Here is a 19,694-nt window from a genome sequence, read left to right as displayed (position 1 = left end):
TGGGATCCCTTCCTTGTCATGAATTTTCTTCTTCACATCGAGTATCGTGTCTGAACTCTTAACAATGAGGGGGAACATCTTGTTTCCATACATGATCTTTATGAATATTTGCATCTGTGCCGCAATTGCCAACACATTAATCAATGAAAAAATAATACAAAATCCAAATCTAGGGTAAAAGAGATTTATTATAGCATAACAGGGCAAAAGAAATTCATGATCAAATCAAAAAGACATACAAAATTTATTCTTAATGGCTTAGCACAGCAGGTAGCGCAGTATGGGCGCTATATCAAAATCTAGGGAAACAATACAAGAAATCCATAATATACACATACCGAAACGGAGCTGCTAGTCATCTTGCTCCTCAGTCCTTAGTTCACAGCCGTCGCAGGGAAGACAGAAGACGGTATTGAATTTGAATGCTAGGTTTTCTATTCTGGCCACTTTGTTTTTGTTTATTGTCTCTAGGCGGTGTTCATGGACTGGGTTAAATTGGTTTTGGTCAAACTCGTATCCGGCCCGATCAAACTTAGGATGGTTAAAAAAAATAGAGAATTGTTTTTTTGACATAGATTCTTTCCTAGAAACACATGGGATGACATTTTCCCGTTGGTATAGCGAATTTTATTTGACGGAAATAAGCATATGTTAGTATAGAATTTATGACCTAAACCAACAATTTTTGGACCTTTACGACGGTTTTCTGCCGTTGCTATATGGAAAATTTATTGTAGTGTTATCAACAATCGAATGAGGAAAGAAGCATTCTATGTTTTCAGAATATGGACAATCGAAGAGAAAAATTATTATTTATATTTATGTTTTTCAAGATTTGAGAAGAAAAATTATTATTGATGTTAAATAAAAAACATGATCATTGGTGAATTATTTTTTCAAAAAAAAAAATGATCATTGGTGAATTACTCTACTAAAGAGTTGAGAAGAAAATTTAAAAGACTACTCAATTTGATTTGATTTTAACTTATTAAATTTTATGCTATTCACCTCGAATATCTTCACAGTTAAACCAGTCCTGATTACTATTTAAATTACACAATGATTTTGTTGTCAAACCAGAAATTTATTAGAATTTTACTAATAACTCTCAACAATGATTTTTTTTTCTTCAAACGGTTACGTCAATGAAAAAAAATTCTCTCTCGATTGTGGATTTCTTACCACCTACAAATAGTAGTAAGTGTGACAACATATTTTTGAGAACTAAAATGCTGTGAAAAACATACATAAAAGTTAGAAGCAGAAAAGATACATGTACATTGCAAAAAATCTAGTATGAAGTTTTGCAAATGGCATCAAATTAAACATGTGGCCTACAAAGATCATTATCTGACTGCAGCTATGAGGCTAAGCTCACCCAAACATGTGTGAAAATGACCAGCAGGCTAAACTCAATCAGGCTTTGTTTGGAAGGGGGAAGGGAGGACTTTGGAGATAAGAAATATATAGAAAAAGAGTAATTTTTTAGAGAATGATAAACTAAGATTGAATTTGAAAAATTCATATAAACACTCCTAAACCCTTCCCCAATAAAAATTTTTAGTTCCCCCACATGAGGAGGATTTTGTATTATCAATATAAAATTAATCCCAAAAGCCCTCTCCTCTCAATTTATTCTATTTCTTCCACATGCTTCTTATCAAAACCTTAACCTATGATTTTATCTCAGCTTCACATTTTTGTCAAATGACTATTATTTATTTCTTCCTTGATATGTCATGTGCTATATAATACAAAGCCCATCCTCACAAAACCATGGGTGCAAGCACATTTAAAATCTTATGTTTTTTTTTTATTTTAGGCAAAGCTCGTTACTTACAAACCCATTAATTTGTTTTTGACATTAAAACCACTACTCAGAATACTTTTTTTTTATAGAAAATAAATTCATAACAATCAAAATATTTCTACATTGCTGCAGAGTCTTTCATTTCACTCACCTACTTGAAAAACAATCAACACACTAGAATCAGACTTTCTCTCTTCATGTACTATCACTAACAATCTGCTTTCACTACACAGGTTATGTAAATGTTTTTAATACTTAGGTTTCACTCAGAGGACCACAAATAAATCTACTCTCCTTTCAATTCACCACTTTATTTTCAATTGAATCATACTCAAGATAAAACAAAAATAATTATTGTGCAATTTCAGCTAATGTTGAAAAGTAAATATGTTTCCTTAATTGCTGAAAATTATCCATAGTAAAATATACTATCAGTATACAGCTAAAGACAAACATAAAGAACAAAAGTCAAATCCTTATTAAGAAATGCAAAAGTCAAACACTCTTAAGTTATCAATAATGTTTTATTTCTCTATTTATAGGGTCGCCAACAGTAGCAGACAATGAGGTGTGGTGGTCATCTAGTCTGCCAAGCCACGGAAACTGAGGAGAACGCAAAGTCGTTTCAATAGTTGACTTCTCTTGGATGCTGTAATTGGCAAGGATTTGGCGTTCCTCTATTAGCTTACCGTCAAAGAATAGACGCTGTTGGTGCACTGGGATCGCTTCCATTTCATAATTCTTCTTCTTCACATTAGTATCGTGTCTGAACTTGTAACCATCAGGGGGACCTCTTCCCATCATACATGATCCTTATGATTGTTTGCATCTACACAGAAATTTCCATCATATTAATCAATGATAAATTCAACAGAAAGAAAATAAAATCCCTTGCAAAATTTATTATGGCATAACAGGAAAAAAGAAATTCATAATCAAATCAACTGGGCAACAACATGGCTCATGGAAGCATTATTCATGTTTGTTCAACCGTGTTTTTCATTCGAACATGAAATTTCCATAGATTGCAATATATTCAATGGCTTTGGACACATGTACAAAATTCCTTCTTGAGCTAATGCACACTTGAAACACTTTTTCCAAGTTTACAATTAACAGGTAGAGCAAATAATATGACGGTATGACAATAACATAAAAGAAATAATCAAATTAGACTTTGAAACGTTTTCTAGAATAAAACAAAGTAAGAGATTTCTTTGTACAACAGGTAGCGGAGTATGTATCAAATTTAGAGAAACAAAAATTTAGAGAAACAATACAAGAATCTGGAAAAAGATATTGAGATGTTTGTTCCTAACTCTGTTGTTGTTGTTGAAGGTCCTCTATCTATGGAAGGTCATGTGATTGTTGTTGGAGAAGAAGTTACTGGATAAGTGTGTGAAATTTTAGGATATGGATTGAATTTTGAGTGTTTAGTTTTCTTTTGAAGTCATGTTATGGTCTTGTTGTTGGAAAGGTTGGGGCATGAATGTTACTGGAGAGTTTAGTGGATGAATGTGAGTTTATCTGGCTTAGTTTGAATTTTTTTATGAATGAATGAATACGTTGATGAAGAGAAGTAGGGAATGAAGAAAGGTACAAAAATTGGCTGGTGATGGTGCATTATTAGATCTGGTATGCATAAACTAATGCTTGTATTTTTTTTTAAAAGATCAAAAGGTTAATATTTAACATTTTGATGAGGTCTTTGGTGTGTATCAATCTTATAGATGTGTATTCATTTTAGACAATCGATCAATGTTTTTGACGGAAATGATTTATTTGGCTAATGGAGCATAAGTCAAGGGATCAAAATGAAACACTCATAACTTATGAAACCAAAATGAAAACAACAAACAAGTTAAAAACCAAATATTCAATTTAGAAACACGAAGAACAAAAGTCAATGCACGAAGAACAAAGCATTATACAACTCAAGGCAAAACACGAAGAACAAAAGTCAAATTCTTATTAAGAAATGCAAAAGTCAAAGACTCTTAAGTTATAAAAAAATGTTTGATTTCACTAGGGTCGCCGATAGTAGCAGCCGATGAGTTGGATGGTTGGCTACTCTCGGATGTAGTAATCGGCAATGATGTGGTGGTCATCTAGTCATACATGCCACGGAAAATGAGGGAAATTTCCGTAGTTGACTTCTCTTGGATGTTGTAACTGGCAAGGGTCTGGCGGTTCTCTAGTTGCTTCTTGGAAAAGAACAGACGTTGTTGGTGGACAGGGATCCCTTCCTTGTCCTGAACCTTTTTCTTCACATTGAGTATCGTGTCTGAACTCTTAACCATCAGGGGGAACCTCTTGTTTTCATATATGATCTTTATGAATATTTGCATCTGCACCGCAATTGCCAACACATTAATCAATGACAAATGAAATTAATGTGTAGTTTACTTAATCACGTGTTTTATGTTGTTTTAATTGCGTGTTAGTTATGTGTTGTTGAATTAAGTTGTTGCATTATGTTTTGAATAATATATATATTATTTATACTTTCATTATATTTTAATTTACGTCAAATATGTTCATTTATTCGATAAAATAACCAAATATATGCTTTTCGGATTACGAAATTCGGATTTGCCTACGACGTATGTGTGTTCTGGAAATCGAAATCCGGAATACCTCAGCATATGATTCTTTTGTATGGACCACATTACACCAGGAGTTTATGTGGTCCACAACATCCAAGGACCTCTATAAATACATCATCTCCGGTTTTCTGCTTCAATACCATCAAAACACACAAACACACCAAAGAAAACCATGCAAATTTTTGTCATTAAGCTGAGGATCTTTCTCATGCGGTTGCAAATAGATGAGGTATCTCTCTATTTGACTGCATGATGAAGATCCTCAACATGCTGTCAAAAATACAAACAAGCACCCCAAAGAGACCATGCAAATTTTTGTCATTGTGCTGAGGATCTTTCTCATGTTGTTATAAATATATAGATGATCTCTATATAACGGCATGATGAAGATCCTCAGCATGCTGTCAAAAATATATAGATACTCCTTGATGCCTCCTTGATAGATAGATAACTCAAAAATATCAAGAGGTTGCTATGAGTTAGATCTTGTTGCCTGCCAGATGAATATGTCATTTGGCAAGGCAGCATGATCTAACTCAAAGAAATCCTCTTGAAAACACTTTCCCAAAAGATTCATCATTTCTGTTATTATGGTTTTTTTTAACTGTTTATTTGTCTTATGTTGCTTCAATTTATGTTATGTACCTTTGTTCTATTTTTTTTTCCAAGGCATTTGCAACGAAAACGATCCAAACTAAAGGGTCTGATGAAGTTCGAACTTTAAAATCCGGAATAGCTTCATGCATTCCGGATTATAAAATCCGTAAACCCTCAGTGACATTTTGGCCGGTGACGTTTCACCAAAGGTTATGCCGGTTAGTGGAGTTTTAATACGTTTTTTTGGACGGTTTTGAATGAAAAACAAGTTTTCCTTGACTTCCAGAATACCTATGACTTACTTTAGGCTATAAAAAGGCTTGGATCTTCAACATTTTCCTTCATTCTTCTTCACCCTCCTTTCTTACATTTTCTTCAAAAAAAATCTAGTTTTTTAGGTAGATTTTGGGAGTGTTAGTGGTGTCATGGTCATTGTTGACTGCTCATACGACCCCTGCAATTGCATTGCCGCTTATGCGAGGGTCGTATAACGGTCAACAGAGACCCTTGACATCAAAGAAAGACACAAAATACTCATATCGTATTTGTCCGGGTTATATATTCCGGAAACACTAACAATCTGGTCCGGATTAATTTATGGAATTTTTGCAGGGCACGCGAGAAGGCAACAGGGTGGAAAAAGTAATAGTCAAATTGTAATTACTAACATTCTTGTCTGTTCTCTCTTTTTTTTTTTACTATGCTAACATGTGTAAATTTTAACCAATATTTTTTGTGAAGTTTTAATTTATTTATTAAAATTATGAGCTTAATGGTGATAGGTCGACAGTTTAAAACAATTTTGTACACACAACCAATCAAAACATTTATAATTTCCACATCAATTAATATTTTTAATTTACATGACAACTCTGAATGTTTTGATTAGTTGTATGTGCAAAGTTGTTTTGAACTGTCAACCCACCAGCATTAAACTCTAAAATTATATGTATATTTTTTTTGATATAATATTATATGTGTAGATGTTTATGACTTTTAAATAGTTACAAACCATATTTATCTTTTATCAATAATATAAAAAATATAATAAAAAAAATTCTTATCATTTTCAATAACATCATTTTTTTATTTTTTTTGCAAAAAAGGTTGGAAGCAAAGCGCTAACCAACCCAAAAATATAGCAATAATATAGCAATCTCAAAAGAAAATTTGTTTAAGGATATAACTGAAATAATGAAAAATCAAGCCCAAAAAGTTATGTATTTCCTTTATATATTCTTTTAGAACATTTTTATTGATAATTAGACGTCGTTCAATTTCATGAAAATTCTAACATGTAGACTAAATTTTACTCCTTCCGTCCCAAATTATTATAAGTAGCTTTGGGGAAGTCGTGTGAATAATGTTCGGTCAGCTGTTTTTACTCATTTTCTACTCACTTTAAATCATTAGGTGCAAGTCGGCCAGGTGTGGGGGGCCTTCAGTTCCGTCAGTTGTCAGGTACGGAAGCGGGGTCTTTAATTCTTCCGTTTTCGCAGGAGGAGGTGAAGCAAGCCATCTGAGATTGTGATAGTGTGATAGTTTTAGAAGTCCGGGTCTGGATGGTGTCAGTTTTGGTTTTTTAAAAGAATTTTGGGAACTAATTAAGGATGACTTTATGAGATTTATGACGGAGTTTCATCGCAACGGGAAGCTGACAAAGGGTGTTAATTCTACATTTATTGCTTTAATTTCGAAGGTGACTAGTCCGCAGACGCTCAATGATTTCCGACCTATTTCATTAGTGGGATGTATGTACAAGGTGCTTGCGAAGGCCCTTGCCAATAGGTTGCGTAAAGTTGTCAGCAGTGTTGTTTCTGACTCTCAATCAGCGTTTGTAAAAGGGAAACAAATTTTGGACGGTATTCTAATTGCAAATGAAGCAGTAGATGAGGCCAGACGCATGAAAAAAGAATCGAAATTTGATTCCATGTATCTTGGCATTAGTTTTCATATGTTGTAAAGCATGGTTTGAAATATGTGTTTTTGAAAGGATTTGATATTAATATGTACGCGATTTGAATTTGGATTTACTTATGATGATAAGCAGTAAGTTTTCGATTAAGTTTTGATGAACGTATTTTGATACATGTTTCGTTATGTTGCGAAATATGGTTTTAGACATGTGTTTGAAGAATGGGGTTTTGAAAATTTCGGTTATAATGACAACAACCTAGATGCACCTTGTATGTGATTTCGGTTAGGTAGAGTTACTCTGTTTGACCTAGGCTAGTTTTATTTTTGCACTTTCGAACTTTGCTATGTAAGTGGTTCAGGCAGCTCCTGATTGTTATATTTTATTTTGCTATTTGATAAAATATATATATATATATACACACACACTCTTCTACATGATGGACTTTGATTTATTGGAATCTCCGTATTTAATGTGTCTGTTAATAAAAGGAGTTTGTTACAAGATCAATAAAAAAAATGAAATACAACACACACACACAATGCACACAATATACTTGCTCTAGACTCTCGTATCCTTTGTTGCAATATTATTCGTCCCTTTGAATTATAAAAAAACCAGCAAAACACATTAAGCTTGTTTTTGTAAATAACACAAACAACAAGGTAATGAACCTCCTCACTCTATGGCAAAGATGATTTCACAAATGTCTAATCTATGCTTGTTTTTGCTTGTTTTTGTTGGCTCGCTAACAATCTAGCTTGGCTCTTAAATACTTTTGTATTCACCAAGTTTTTTAAACATAGGAAGTGGATTCAAATTACATTGGTGATGCAAAAGATTCAATGAGACTAGACTACAAGAGTCATTACATCTATCTATAAGAGAAATAGACTACAGTTTCAGCTAATGTGTGTTTCTTAATTGCAGAAAAACAAACAATAGCCAGCAAAAGATCATTCCAAAGCTCAATAAAAATAAAATAAAAAGAAGCAAAAGTTAAATCCTTGAACATGGGAAGCAAAAGTCAAAAGCTCAAGGAGTCACTCTATGTGAGAATTACTGAACAATTTCCGCTATTGTTGAAAAGTAAATATGTTTCTTCAATTGCTGAAAATCATCCGCAGTAAAAAAAATTCATTGTACAGCTGAAGGCAAAACAAAAAAAAATCGCTTTTACCTCACACTCACCTACATTGATAACATAGTTAGGGACTTGCTTGTTTTACAAGTAAGATAGTTTTTAGCAACTAACTAAGTGTTGGATATAATGGCAATCAATTACTATTGTTTGCCTACTTAAATCTTCATATTCAATTAGCTAAACATTACAGAAAAAACAAACGCTTAATCCATTAGTTTTCATTGCCATTAATATTTTTTATGTTGCTAAGAAATGTTGCAACGGAAAGATAGAGCCATTCATTTTGTTTGTGCCACTGACGTCACATATATACTTAATATAAATGAGAGCAGAGGTAGAGAAGTGGCATGTGGTAGAAATGCAGCTGATCATGCTTTCTATTAAGCTCTCTTCTTCTTTCTTGTTCTTTGATAATTTTGGGTATTGTTTGTGAAGCTCCATCGTGTTTGGCCTCAAGTGCATGAGTTCAGACAAGCAGTTGTGTAAACCTTGGGGAGCAAATCAGGAAATTAGATTGCATCGGAGGTCCACCGGAAATTTGCTTTCAGGGTAGTAGTTTTGGCCACGACACAATTAAACTCTCTCCTAATCTTTCCTAATTAACTATCCAAAATCTATTCGTTATTCTATTAATATTTCCAACACTAAGCATCTAGGTGTATATATTCATCGTACCTATATTGTTAATCAGTAAGATTCGTTTTTACCTCACTCACCTCCTGATGGTGCGCGTTCCTCGCGGCTGCAACACCCCTAAACCCCTTTAGAGGTATTCAAATAATCGTAGGGGTTAGTACGATGCTAGAAAATCCGTCGACTGCCACCATCAGCTTCTTCAGCCTGTTTGCTTGTAATTGTGTTGTGGATGCATCTTGTGTTTTCGGTCGTTGATGCTTGTGGTTGTCGTATTTTTATGGTATTGACTTGTTGGTGTGTGACCTGCTTCCATGTTGACGGTTGGGGTTCATTCGTCGATCTTCAAGGGTTCGGGTGCCTTTGCGCTCATCTCTACTCTTTGATGCTCACGAACATTCACGCACCTCACTTTTTTTTTCAACTTAGTTTCATGTTCGTACGCAGGTTCGCTGCATTGTACATGTGGTGTGTGTGTATTTTAATACTATCCAGCTCTTTGTCCCCACGGAATTTTGTGACATTTTATATTTTAATCTATCTAAGGTGTTGTAGATGGTTCTTCGCATTTTCCTAAAAAAAATGATGAATCATTTTTTCGCTTTTATTTATCTTGTAACCTCATCTGATTGATTGTGAGAATTTGTGATGAGGTTAAGGTGTTTGACTTTAGAGGTTGAGATTGTTGTGAGAAAAGAAACTAAAGTGATGAACAACAAGAGAAGAAACCTCTCATGTTTGAAGAGGAAACACAAAAAATAGTTATGACACCAAAATGAAGGTAACAAGCGTTTAATAGGTGAAATAAAACCGTAAAAAGAATAAATAGTGGCCAGTGGAATTAGAATTTAGAAGTGTATACCACTAAAGAAAGCTCTTAAAATCCATATGAATGTTTGTTTCATTCAAACAACTTCTCCTGTCGTTTATTTTTATTATGCATAGAATAGAATTGAAGCTCCATAATCAATCATGAGATTTATGAAAAATATGTTTGGGCCACCTTTTCCTAGAAGAGAAGAAGATGATTGGCCAAACAAGCTATTAGTCATAGGGCCAAATGTTAATCTTTTGCTTTTTTGTTTCCCTTTCCTTTAATAAATATTGTACAAAAAATAAACTAGAAAAATCGATTCTAATTATATCATTTTAAATCTTATTGTAAAAGTTGATGTATCAAATTTAAGTTTTATTGCCTTGTAAACCAAACTATATGACACATAAGAAGGGTTTAGCTATCTGACTACATAACAACTTGCATTTGTCTGATTTTCTTTCTTTAAGATCATAGTTGGATATTTTATGTGTAAGAATATTTCTAAATACAAATATTTTATGTTACAAACAACCCTCAAGGAAGTTTCATGAAAATTATTTGGATGAGAAAGAACAATTTGACGGTTTCGAGTATTACACCATTACTGAAACAGCTATGTTTAGATGACTCTGACAAACCAACCTCTAAATCAATTTTTGGCATATTGTATAGGGACTCCAAATCCTTTTATTACAACTTTGTTGTTGCCATACATGATACATTCTCTTTCATGAATCAATTAACTTTGTCGCCATTTTTGCAGAGTCGTTGTGTTTACTAATATTCTTCTCTCTTCACTAACAATCTGACTTGACTCTAACTCAGGTTATGTAGATTTGACTTACTCAAAATCACATACAAATCTTAAGTTCTTTATAATTCACCAGTTTTATTTCAAACATAGTGAGTGGACTCAAGTTACTTGACTCGTATTGATTATATGATACTTTGATGATGCAATTATGTTTCAATCAAAATATAATGCATGAGTCACTCTATGTAAGAATTACTGAATGTTTTCAACTATTGTTGGAAAGTAAATATGTTTCTTCAATAGCTAAAATCACCCCTGTTAAAAATATCATATACAGCCAGGGACGGACCCAGGAATTTTTGGTAGTGTAGGCCAACCGAGAGGTCGCAACTAAGCTACATGTTCCAAAATATATTCAATAAAAAAACAAGTATAAAAAAAGGGGGATTAGGCCAAGACTTCGTCGGAAAGAAACAACCTAAGACTTACATATGCTCCATCCGATCACATTTATAAGCAAAAAATAATTTTTTAGGTTCATTAAATAATTATTGTATCTGGTCACATTTATAGACTCAATACATTGATTATTTAATAAATCTAAAAAGTTATTTTTTGTGTATAAATATGATCGGAGGAAATACACCACAATTTTTCTCTACGGTTTCTTATATTTTGAAAACATTGAATTATTTTTAAAATATCTCTCATTCTTTAAAACGTTGAATTATTTCTTCATTTTGAATGCCAATTAAAATATCTCTCATTTTTCTAATTATTTCTATACCCTGTTGTTAACGCTTCTTCTCGCTCTCACACTATAAAATTAGAGTTACTTTTATGTTTATTTCAATTTGGGGATTTTGCAAAAAGTAGTCCTATTAATTGGTTTATTTAGTTTATTGCCATTTTTGCCTTATCAAAGTTGTTGACCACACTACTATCTGATCATTAGGAAGTGTATGGGTGTATACTAGTATTTATTTCTTAAAACTAGTGAGGGCCCAGGCCCACAAGACCCTTCACGTGGGTCCGTCCCTGTATAGAGCTCAAGACAAAACAAAAAGGACAAAGGTCAAATCATTAATAAGAAATGCAAAAGTGAAAGACTATGAATAAATCCAAAAGTGAAAGACTCTATTTTATCAATAAATTTATGATTACTCTACTTATTGAGTGATTGTATGCATGATTTTAGTGTTTTTTGCGCCTTATCAAAAAAAAAAAAAAGTATGCAGGGTCGCCAACGACGAAAATGATAAGGTGGACAATTGCCAACTCTTGGATGTAGTAATCGGTGATGGTGTTGTGGTCATCTAGTCTCCAAGGAGGCGGAGGACGAGGTGGAGGGTTGACTCCTTTGTGACATTGTAATCGGCAAGGGTCCGGTTGCCATCGAGTTGCATACGAGCAAAGATCAGACGTTGGTCTTGCACTGGGATACCATCATTCTCAAAAATCATCTCTTTCACTTTGGGAATCCTGTATGAACTCTTAACTTTAAGGGTCTTTGTCTTTCCATCTAAACCCTTTACAAATATTTGCATCTGCACCACAATTGCCAATAAAACGATACAACAAAATTTTAGACTGATATTTAAGGAATTGATCAACAATAGAAAAATAGAAAACAACAACAACACTTTTTTGGCATTTGAAATAGTGATGAATTTGAGATCAAATGCTAGGGTATAAATTGAAAACATCGAAAGAAGATAATAACAATTTAATAGGAAAATAACAAAGCAAAGAAAAGGATATAGGAGGTACCATGGGGGTTGCGCAAGTTATGCAAATTTCTAACTTGAGAGGTTCAGAAGAACTAAATGGAATCACAAGGAACTTTGATGAAAGATTTGCTAAAGTAATCTGTTGGACATTCTTGGCAAAAGAGTGTAATTTCAGTTTACATATCTGAGACGTAGCCAATATATCGTAACTATACTCAGACTCAGAAGCGTCTGGACCAAAGCAGCAAATATTGACAGCATTTCCTAACAACGTAGTACTATTATTGAGAATAAATAGTTTGTCATCATTTTCCTCTCGAAGAACAATGGTTTCATCATTAGACTTCAAGGAGATAACGAAGGATTGACCATTAGAAAATTTGATTTGCGAATCCCCATGTTTATGGCAGAAATGCATAGACAACACTTCTGATGATTCAACAAAGTCACATCCTGAAAAGGGACAGTAACATGGCTTATGGATGCATTCGTTTTCATGATCCCTCTGCCTAATGTACCTATTTGTCACCCTGCAACCATATTTTGCATTCGGACATGGCACTTCAATAGATCGCAATAGATTCTCAATGGCTTCACAGCGTTTAGAGCTGATGGACAATGAGCACTTGTGACACTTGTTCCGAAGTTTAGGACAGCAAGTAGAGCAGACAATATGACCATTATCACACTGTATTGCAGCAAAAAAACAAAACCATCAAATTCGACTTTGAACCAATTGCTATAATAAAATAAAGTAAGACATTTCTTTATAAGGCTTGTTAGCAAGTTATACGATCAAAAGTATAACCAACAAAGCTAATCATACTAAGTTTATTCTTCTTAAAATCTATGTACTCAATGACTGACAGTAGCTAACACCAAAAATGCGTTGACAGTATAGATATCATAGTTTATGGAAAAATACAAGAAATTCGTACCATGCACATATAAAATCTCAAAAATAAAAGGATATACAATATTCAAGACATCCATAATTATTTATCAAAGTTCATGGTTACTAATATTCAAACCCAAAGTAAAGCAAACAAGTCTCAAGTCTACAAGGCTATGAGTAACTAATCGAAGCATTTAAAATAAATGAGAGTGATTCCTTAAATAAATCACTATCTCTTGCCATTTATTCATCATCATCATGCCCACTTTTTTTACTACTAGACTTCATTTGTTATGCATCTTTCTTCTTTTCTGCGTAAGTGGTCCCCATTCTTTTCTACTGCCAACAACGCCGCATAAGATGATGGGGCAAGTAATGCCATTATTTTAGAGGAACTTGGCTCCTCTAAAGCGAGAAAATCAAGCTTCATTAATTTAAAAACTCTTGATTGTTATGATGTAAATATAATATTATCCTTAATTTTGTGATTAACAGTTGATAATACTTACTTTATCTTCTAAAGTGGTTTACTTGTCAAGTGTCTCACATTTGATGAAATAAAGCCTAAATATGAGTATATAAACGTGGGGTTGAGTTAGGTACAACTCAAATTCGAAAATTTATTAGATCACCCGTTACCAGAACACCATTGTAGGCCACTTGGGACACCCTTCGAGTGTCCAATCATGGACATGACAACACAACGAAGTTTCACTTAAGGGTCGATACAATCTTGAAATATACTAGAAAAAATTATCAAATTTAATGACCAGAAGCATATTGCATATATGACATCAAATTAAGTCTTCTCAAATATAGAAAATAACTTATGAAATAAAATAAAACAAATGCATACCTGAAAAACGGGAATCTTTAAGGGTTGATAACAATTGCAGCACTCAAGCAATTTAGGGTTGGAAATTATAAGAGGAACGGAGCTGTTCTTACTAACATCTGTTACGGAATTAACGATCTCTTCACTGTCTCTGTTGCATGTCTCCCTTTCATCTTTTGCCTAATGGTGATTAAAAAAACAAATACATATCAAAATCAAGTTTTTGAGTAAAGCATAATCACGTTCTTCTAGTACAATAAAATCAAGGTATTAAAACAAAATACTCACAAAGAAACAAGAAAATATAGACATAATCACGTTTCTATGTGTGCTTTTGGCGGCTGCCTATTTTAAGAATGTCTCTGTCGAATGTAACAAACCATATTTGAAGCAAAATATGGCCACATATACACTTGGGCTTCGCAAAAAACAAAACAAAACCAAGAGTTATCCGTTATTAATTAATGTTTTTCTATTGATTATTAATTAATTTATTCTATTTAATAGATTTCTCCGTACTCCATCAAAAATAAAAAACTCTCCATACTTTTTTTTAGTTTAATACATGAGTATCCCAATCATTTTTTTTTTTTTTGTACTCGTGCTCAGTTGGTATGACAATGTATAATATATGCAAAGTCTGGGGTTCGAACTCCGGCCACCACAAAAAAAAATCTTTTTTTTTTAAGGCTAAATTTATTAATAACAAATCCTTGTTCAAGGTTTATTCCAAAGTTTTGTTGTTGATTAATCCAACAAAAAAAAAAAATTGTTGTTCAAGACGAACAATGGCAAGTGAAACAAGATATTAACAAAGAGCTACCAACAACACCCAAACAATTGCACAAAACAACCAAACCAACCGCACATACTCTCATGAACATTAACAATGGCCTCATCCCCCAACCTAAAAGACCAATAAAATTTGTCCATATCCGCAAGCGAGTACATCAATATGATTTCCAAAACAACAAGCAAACAAATCCCATAACGAGAATCCATTGAGCAACAACCATATCAGCCCCTACCACAATCTTCCACCACATCCGCACTTCGTCCGACACAAGCCAATACAAGACCTCCCCACAGTAGCCCTAAAAACCAAACAAAAACCACAACACCATACACCAACACCCCTGCCATTGCCAAAACCCAAAACAGAGAGACAAAGCTGAAACCACTTTCAACAGTCACACCTCGTTCGATTTGTACAAATTGATACACGACAATCTTCCCTACAAAATTCATCTTACTCAAACTCCATCATCGCGTTAAAAAATCAAATCCTTCAACATTCACAAACACAATTCCTCGCCACGATAATCACAACCAAAACAACCCCCCAAAGCCAAACAAAACCAAAATGACGACCCCCGCAAAACAGCACATCGTTGAACGACGGTGTTCTAACTAACGATCCATCTCTAACCAAGCGAATTGAAACAATTGCACCTTAAGGACAACTGAGAACATTGGGACGACCTGGTGATTGTTGTTCGGACCCATTTTGGAACAACGACAAAGGCGCGGTGAAGCCCACTAGAAAACCGTAACCAACTAACCCCAATCAATCAAAACCAAATGAGCATAAGGGCTGAAACAAACAAAGTCACGAAGCCATATCAAAAACGGACCATGAAAAAGCCACTCAAAAACCATGTATTCCCTTTACATATACTAGTGTTTAGACGGGCACAAACAATAGTTTTTATGAAATTTGTCTCGTCTTCTTATTACGCTAAAGTGTGTAACTTACGAACGGAAGTTTTTACGAAATTTTGATTAAATTTATTGATTTTGATTAAGATAATAGATATTTTTCACTTTCATATTGTAACAAACTATACTTATCTTTTTTCTTTTTCAGTGATACCAAATATAATATTTTTCAAAAAAAAATTTGAAAAAAAATATAATTCTTATTTTTTTTAATGACTCCAATAAAATAACATTCATACAGCATATATATATATATATATATATATATATATATAGGGTTTGCTAGGATACACTCACTAGTTTTTATTAAGGTGTGTTTTAGCAAAGATATAACTAAAAAGTTGTTAAATACACCTTAAGGTGAATGTTGCTAAAACACACCTTCTAAAAAATAAGTGGGTGTATGTTAGCAATTTCTATAGACCCACCCTTGTGAAGGTCCATTTTAGCAACATACACCTTTTCATTTGAACTAAAATGTCCACTTTTTACTTTTCAAATAGTCAACACTAAGGGGTAATGTTGTAACTTATGGATTAAAATTAATTTTTGATTTAAAATTTCCAAATTTTATTAATGTCTCTTTGGGTTTCCAATGTTCGTTAATTCATGTTTGTCACCATTCCACTCTCATCTGCCCGAGTTCAACTTTGCTCCATTTTGGATGCCTCAATTTATACCTGTTGAGTGCATTGATATATGACATGTGGCAAAATGAAATCAAATAGTTTAGATTACAAGTTGAAAAAAAGCATTTGTGTACTGAATAACAGCCATACGTGTTTCCTCTTTCTTCTTTCTCACAAACAAGACGCACACCCTTTCTTCTTCCTTTCACCATCTCGCTAATACTACTTCTCACTGTCGCCGCGCCGTCGTCGTGCATTTCTGTTCATCCAGCGGAGGTACTCTCCTTTTTCTGATTCACACACCGCTCTTTTCCCTTTTCCAGATTCAAACATGTTACAAATCTTAGATTTTGTTATTTGTCTCCTCCGCTGACGCCGCCTTTCCTCGTCTGCCCAAGCGGCGGTGGTCTTCCCTCCTTCCAAAATAATTAAATAAAAATTGTTCAACAACACATAATAAAAAAAAAAGGAAGAAAAATGATCTATCATTTCAAGATAGATGAAAAATGTAATGATAAATGAAATTTAGTTTAAAAATTGGCTTAATACATCCTCCGATCCCTTAACATATTTTATTTTCTCAATTTGATCCCTTAATTATTAAATGTTTTAATTTGGTCCCATAACTCTTCTGCCGTTTATTATTTTGGTCATCTCTGTTAGTATTTTAATGTCTAATATTTTTTATATAATTTCAACAGTTTGATTGCAGGTCTACTGTGTACAACACTGAACCACCAACATCTAATCTATTTATTTTCTTCATCTTCTTTATCTTTCTTCATCAACGGTCATACAAAATTTTTAAAAAAGTATTCAGAAAAAGAAAACAAGGTGTAAAACCCATACCCCTTCTTCTTCTTCTCTACCGTGTTCCCAAGAACGCTCTTTCTCCTTCATCTTCCTCACAATCCAATCAAACAAATCAGAATCCATAAAATCCAAAATCCAAAATCACAAAATCCATAAAATTACAAATCCATAAAAATCACAAAATCAAAACAAATCAGAAATTAAAAAACAACATCTTGATCCAAAAATCCAAAACCCAGAAACGAATAAAATGGATCGGAAGGCCACCGCCGATGAGAGAGAGACGCCACCGGAAAGAGAAAGAGAGAGAAATCTGAGTTTTCTTTTGATGATTTCAAATGCTTTGATGCTTCCACTGAAGTGAAAAGGATGAGTCTCTGTCACATTGTCAAAACATAGAAAGAACTAACAAAATTAAATGATCCTAATGTGACGATTGTCACTAACAAAAGGAGCCTACTTAGAAAAGCTTCATTGTCTCTATGTGGGAATTTGATAGCAAGAGAACGAAAAGGAAAAATACTTAGGTTTGGATTTACATTTGGGGATGAATATGATGAAGATGGTGGAAAGAAATTAAAAAAAAATAATTAGCAGTTTATTATATTGTGTTCTTCGATTTATTTATTTATTTGGTTTTCTTTGAATTTATTTTGAAGACGAAGATTAAAAGGGTTGATTTTTAATGACTTTGAAAAAGTTTAATTTATGGGTTTGAAAGGTTGTTTTTGTTGTTTGATTTTCTGAGTTTGATTTTGATGATGATATTATGTGTTGTTGATGAAAATGATTTGATTTTGATGAAGAGAATTTTATTTAATTTTTTGATTTTTTTTCTAGGTTATATGAAGATTGATTAAGGAGTATGAATGTGATGATGAAGGAGATGAAGGAAGAAGAAGAAGAAATAAGAAAAAATTAGGTGTTTGTGGTTTATTATAAGCTACAATAGATCCCTCCATGATCCAACGGTCTCCATTTTAAAAAAATATCAAACTGTTAAAAATAAAAGATTTAATAAGGTCTATGGTGGACTATCTATTAAGGTTGTTCACCTTAGATATTTAAGATTAAAAACTAACGGAAATGACCAAAATAGTAAACGACAGAAGAGTTATGGGACCAAATTAAGACACTAATAGTTAAGGGACCAAACTGAAAAAATAAAATAAGTTAAAGGACCGGGGATGTATTAAGCCTTAAAAATAAATTAAAACAGTGAACGTTGTTCAAAGCTACTCTATCTAAGTAATTAACTTGCTGACACAAACAACATATTAAATAAATTTTCATGTGAAATGGTAAACGTTTGTCTAACACACTTTTGTTAGGAGTGAATATGCTTGTTCATCCTTGAATTTAGATCAATCAATCAATTCATCCTCTAATTAGTCAAAGTAGCTTAATAGTCCTCAATGTTATAATTAAATAATTAATGTTCTATCAATTTAACCCCTCTATCAATTAGGGTCGTTAGCAGTGATGTCATGTGACATTAATCTCTGATGTGGACCTCATCTAAACTCCCACGTAAGGAAAGACGTTTTTTTTTACCAAAATATCTTGGCTTCAAATGTTTTTTTTACTATTCATGACTATATTGATGGGTTTTCAACCTATATATCCTCTTCTTCCCCAATTTCTATAATTCTAAAAACCTAATTTTTCAATCTCCCACGTTAACAATCTTATATCTATAACTTTTATTCTCTAAAAGTTGTTCAAGCTCAAAATGAGAACATGGGTGGTGGTTATGTGTCCGAAGAAAGCTCTCACAGTAGAGTTTCATCTTCAACCTCCATGTTTAATGATGAATGTAGAATGTTTGATTGTTGGTGTCCTAGAAGATGTGTTATACCAAAGGCCAATACATTGAAGAATTCAAGGCAATATGTATAATGGGCAATGCTTCACTATAAATAAACTCACACACTCAAAAGATTAATTATATTTATATTTGCATAGGAATCCATTTCCACTATTATATATGCACATTTTTTTTTTTAATCAAAAAGGTTGGTAGCTGAGAGCTAACCAAACGCCAAAATAAATATAAAAAGAAACATAAGGAAACAATCAAAGGAGGGGACTAGGCCAAAACTCCTTGCCCTAGTTACAAAATCTAAAAGTTGGCAAGCCAGACTTGTTGTGCAAGAAACTATCATTAATAAATAAAGGAACATCAGACCAAATAGATAATGATGTAAGAGATACAGCATGATTGGCCAAGTCATCAGCTACTTTGTTTCCTTCTCTAAAAACATGTGATACCATGCAATTCAATTGTCTGAACAAAACCATAGAGTTGCACCACCTGTTTCTTAGCTCCCAAGGTTATATATGCACATAAGTATAACCAAAAAAAAAAATGCACATAAGTACATAAAGTATCATAATGAAAAGTATATATTAATAAAGTATGACCAATAATTGTTCTACTCGAAAATTGAATTCAGATTTTAAAAATATATTTAACCCTTTCTATTTTTTTACAAGGGTGTTTATGTTTTCTCTTTCTAATTTTAAATATTTTTTCTACAAACACTTGTATATCAATTATACTTGCTGATTAATGTCTCTCTTATTAAATATAGTTATAAATTTCTTTAAAAAATTAAACAAGAAAATAATAGCTTAGGGTTTCTTATATGCATATTGTATTTAAAAAGTTCTTTTTTAATCAAATTATGTTTCTTGTTCATAAAAAAAAAAATTGTTTTTGGTACTCGATCCCCCTAACTTTAAATTCTTGGATCCGCCTTAATTATAGGCGATTCTCTGTTGGCATGTTATTACA

General features: G+C 33.0%; 1 protein-coding gene across 1 annotated transcript in view; it reads right to left on the bottom strand.

The window, feature by feature from the left end:
• Positions 1 to 19,694, bottom strand: part of LOC11432566 (polyubiquitin) — a 55,476-nt gene that overhangs the window by 11,413 nt on the left and 24,369 nt on the right. The window contains exons 5-8 of the mRNA XM_039834736.1: positions 16,273 to 16,286; positions 11,596 to 11,823; positions 3,929 to 4,158; positions 2,363 to 2,603 (exon numbers count right to left, since the gene is read on the bottom strand). Coding sequence (XP_039690670.1) covers positions 2,363 to 2,603; positions 3,929 to 4,158; positions 11,596 to 11,823; positions 16,273 to 16,286 — 713 coding nt within the window. The remainder of the gene's footprint in view (positions 1 to 2,362; positions 2,604 to 3,928; positions 4,159 to 11,595; positions 11,824 to 16,272; positions 16,287 to 19,694) is intronic.

Source organism: Medicago truncatula, chromosome 5, assembly GCF_003473485.1.
Source record: "Medicago truncatula cultivar Jemalong A17 chromosome 5, MtrunA17r5.0-ANR, whole genome shotgun sequence".
Lineage (NCBI taxonomy): Eukaryota > Viridiplantae > Streptophyta > Magnoliopsida > Fabales > Fabaceae > Medicago > Medicago truncatula.
This window is presented reverse-complemented; position numbering and strand designations above follow the sequence as displayed.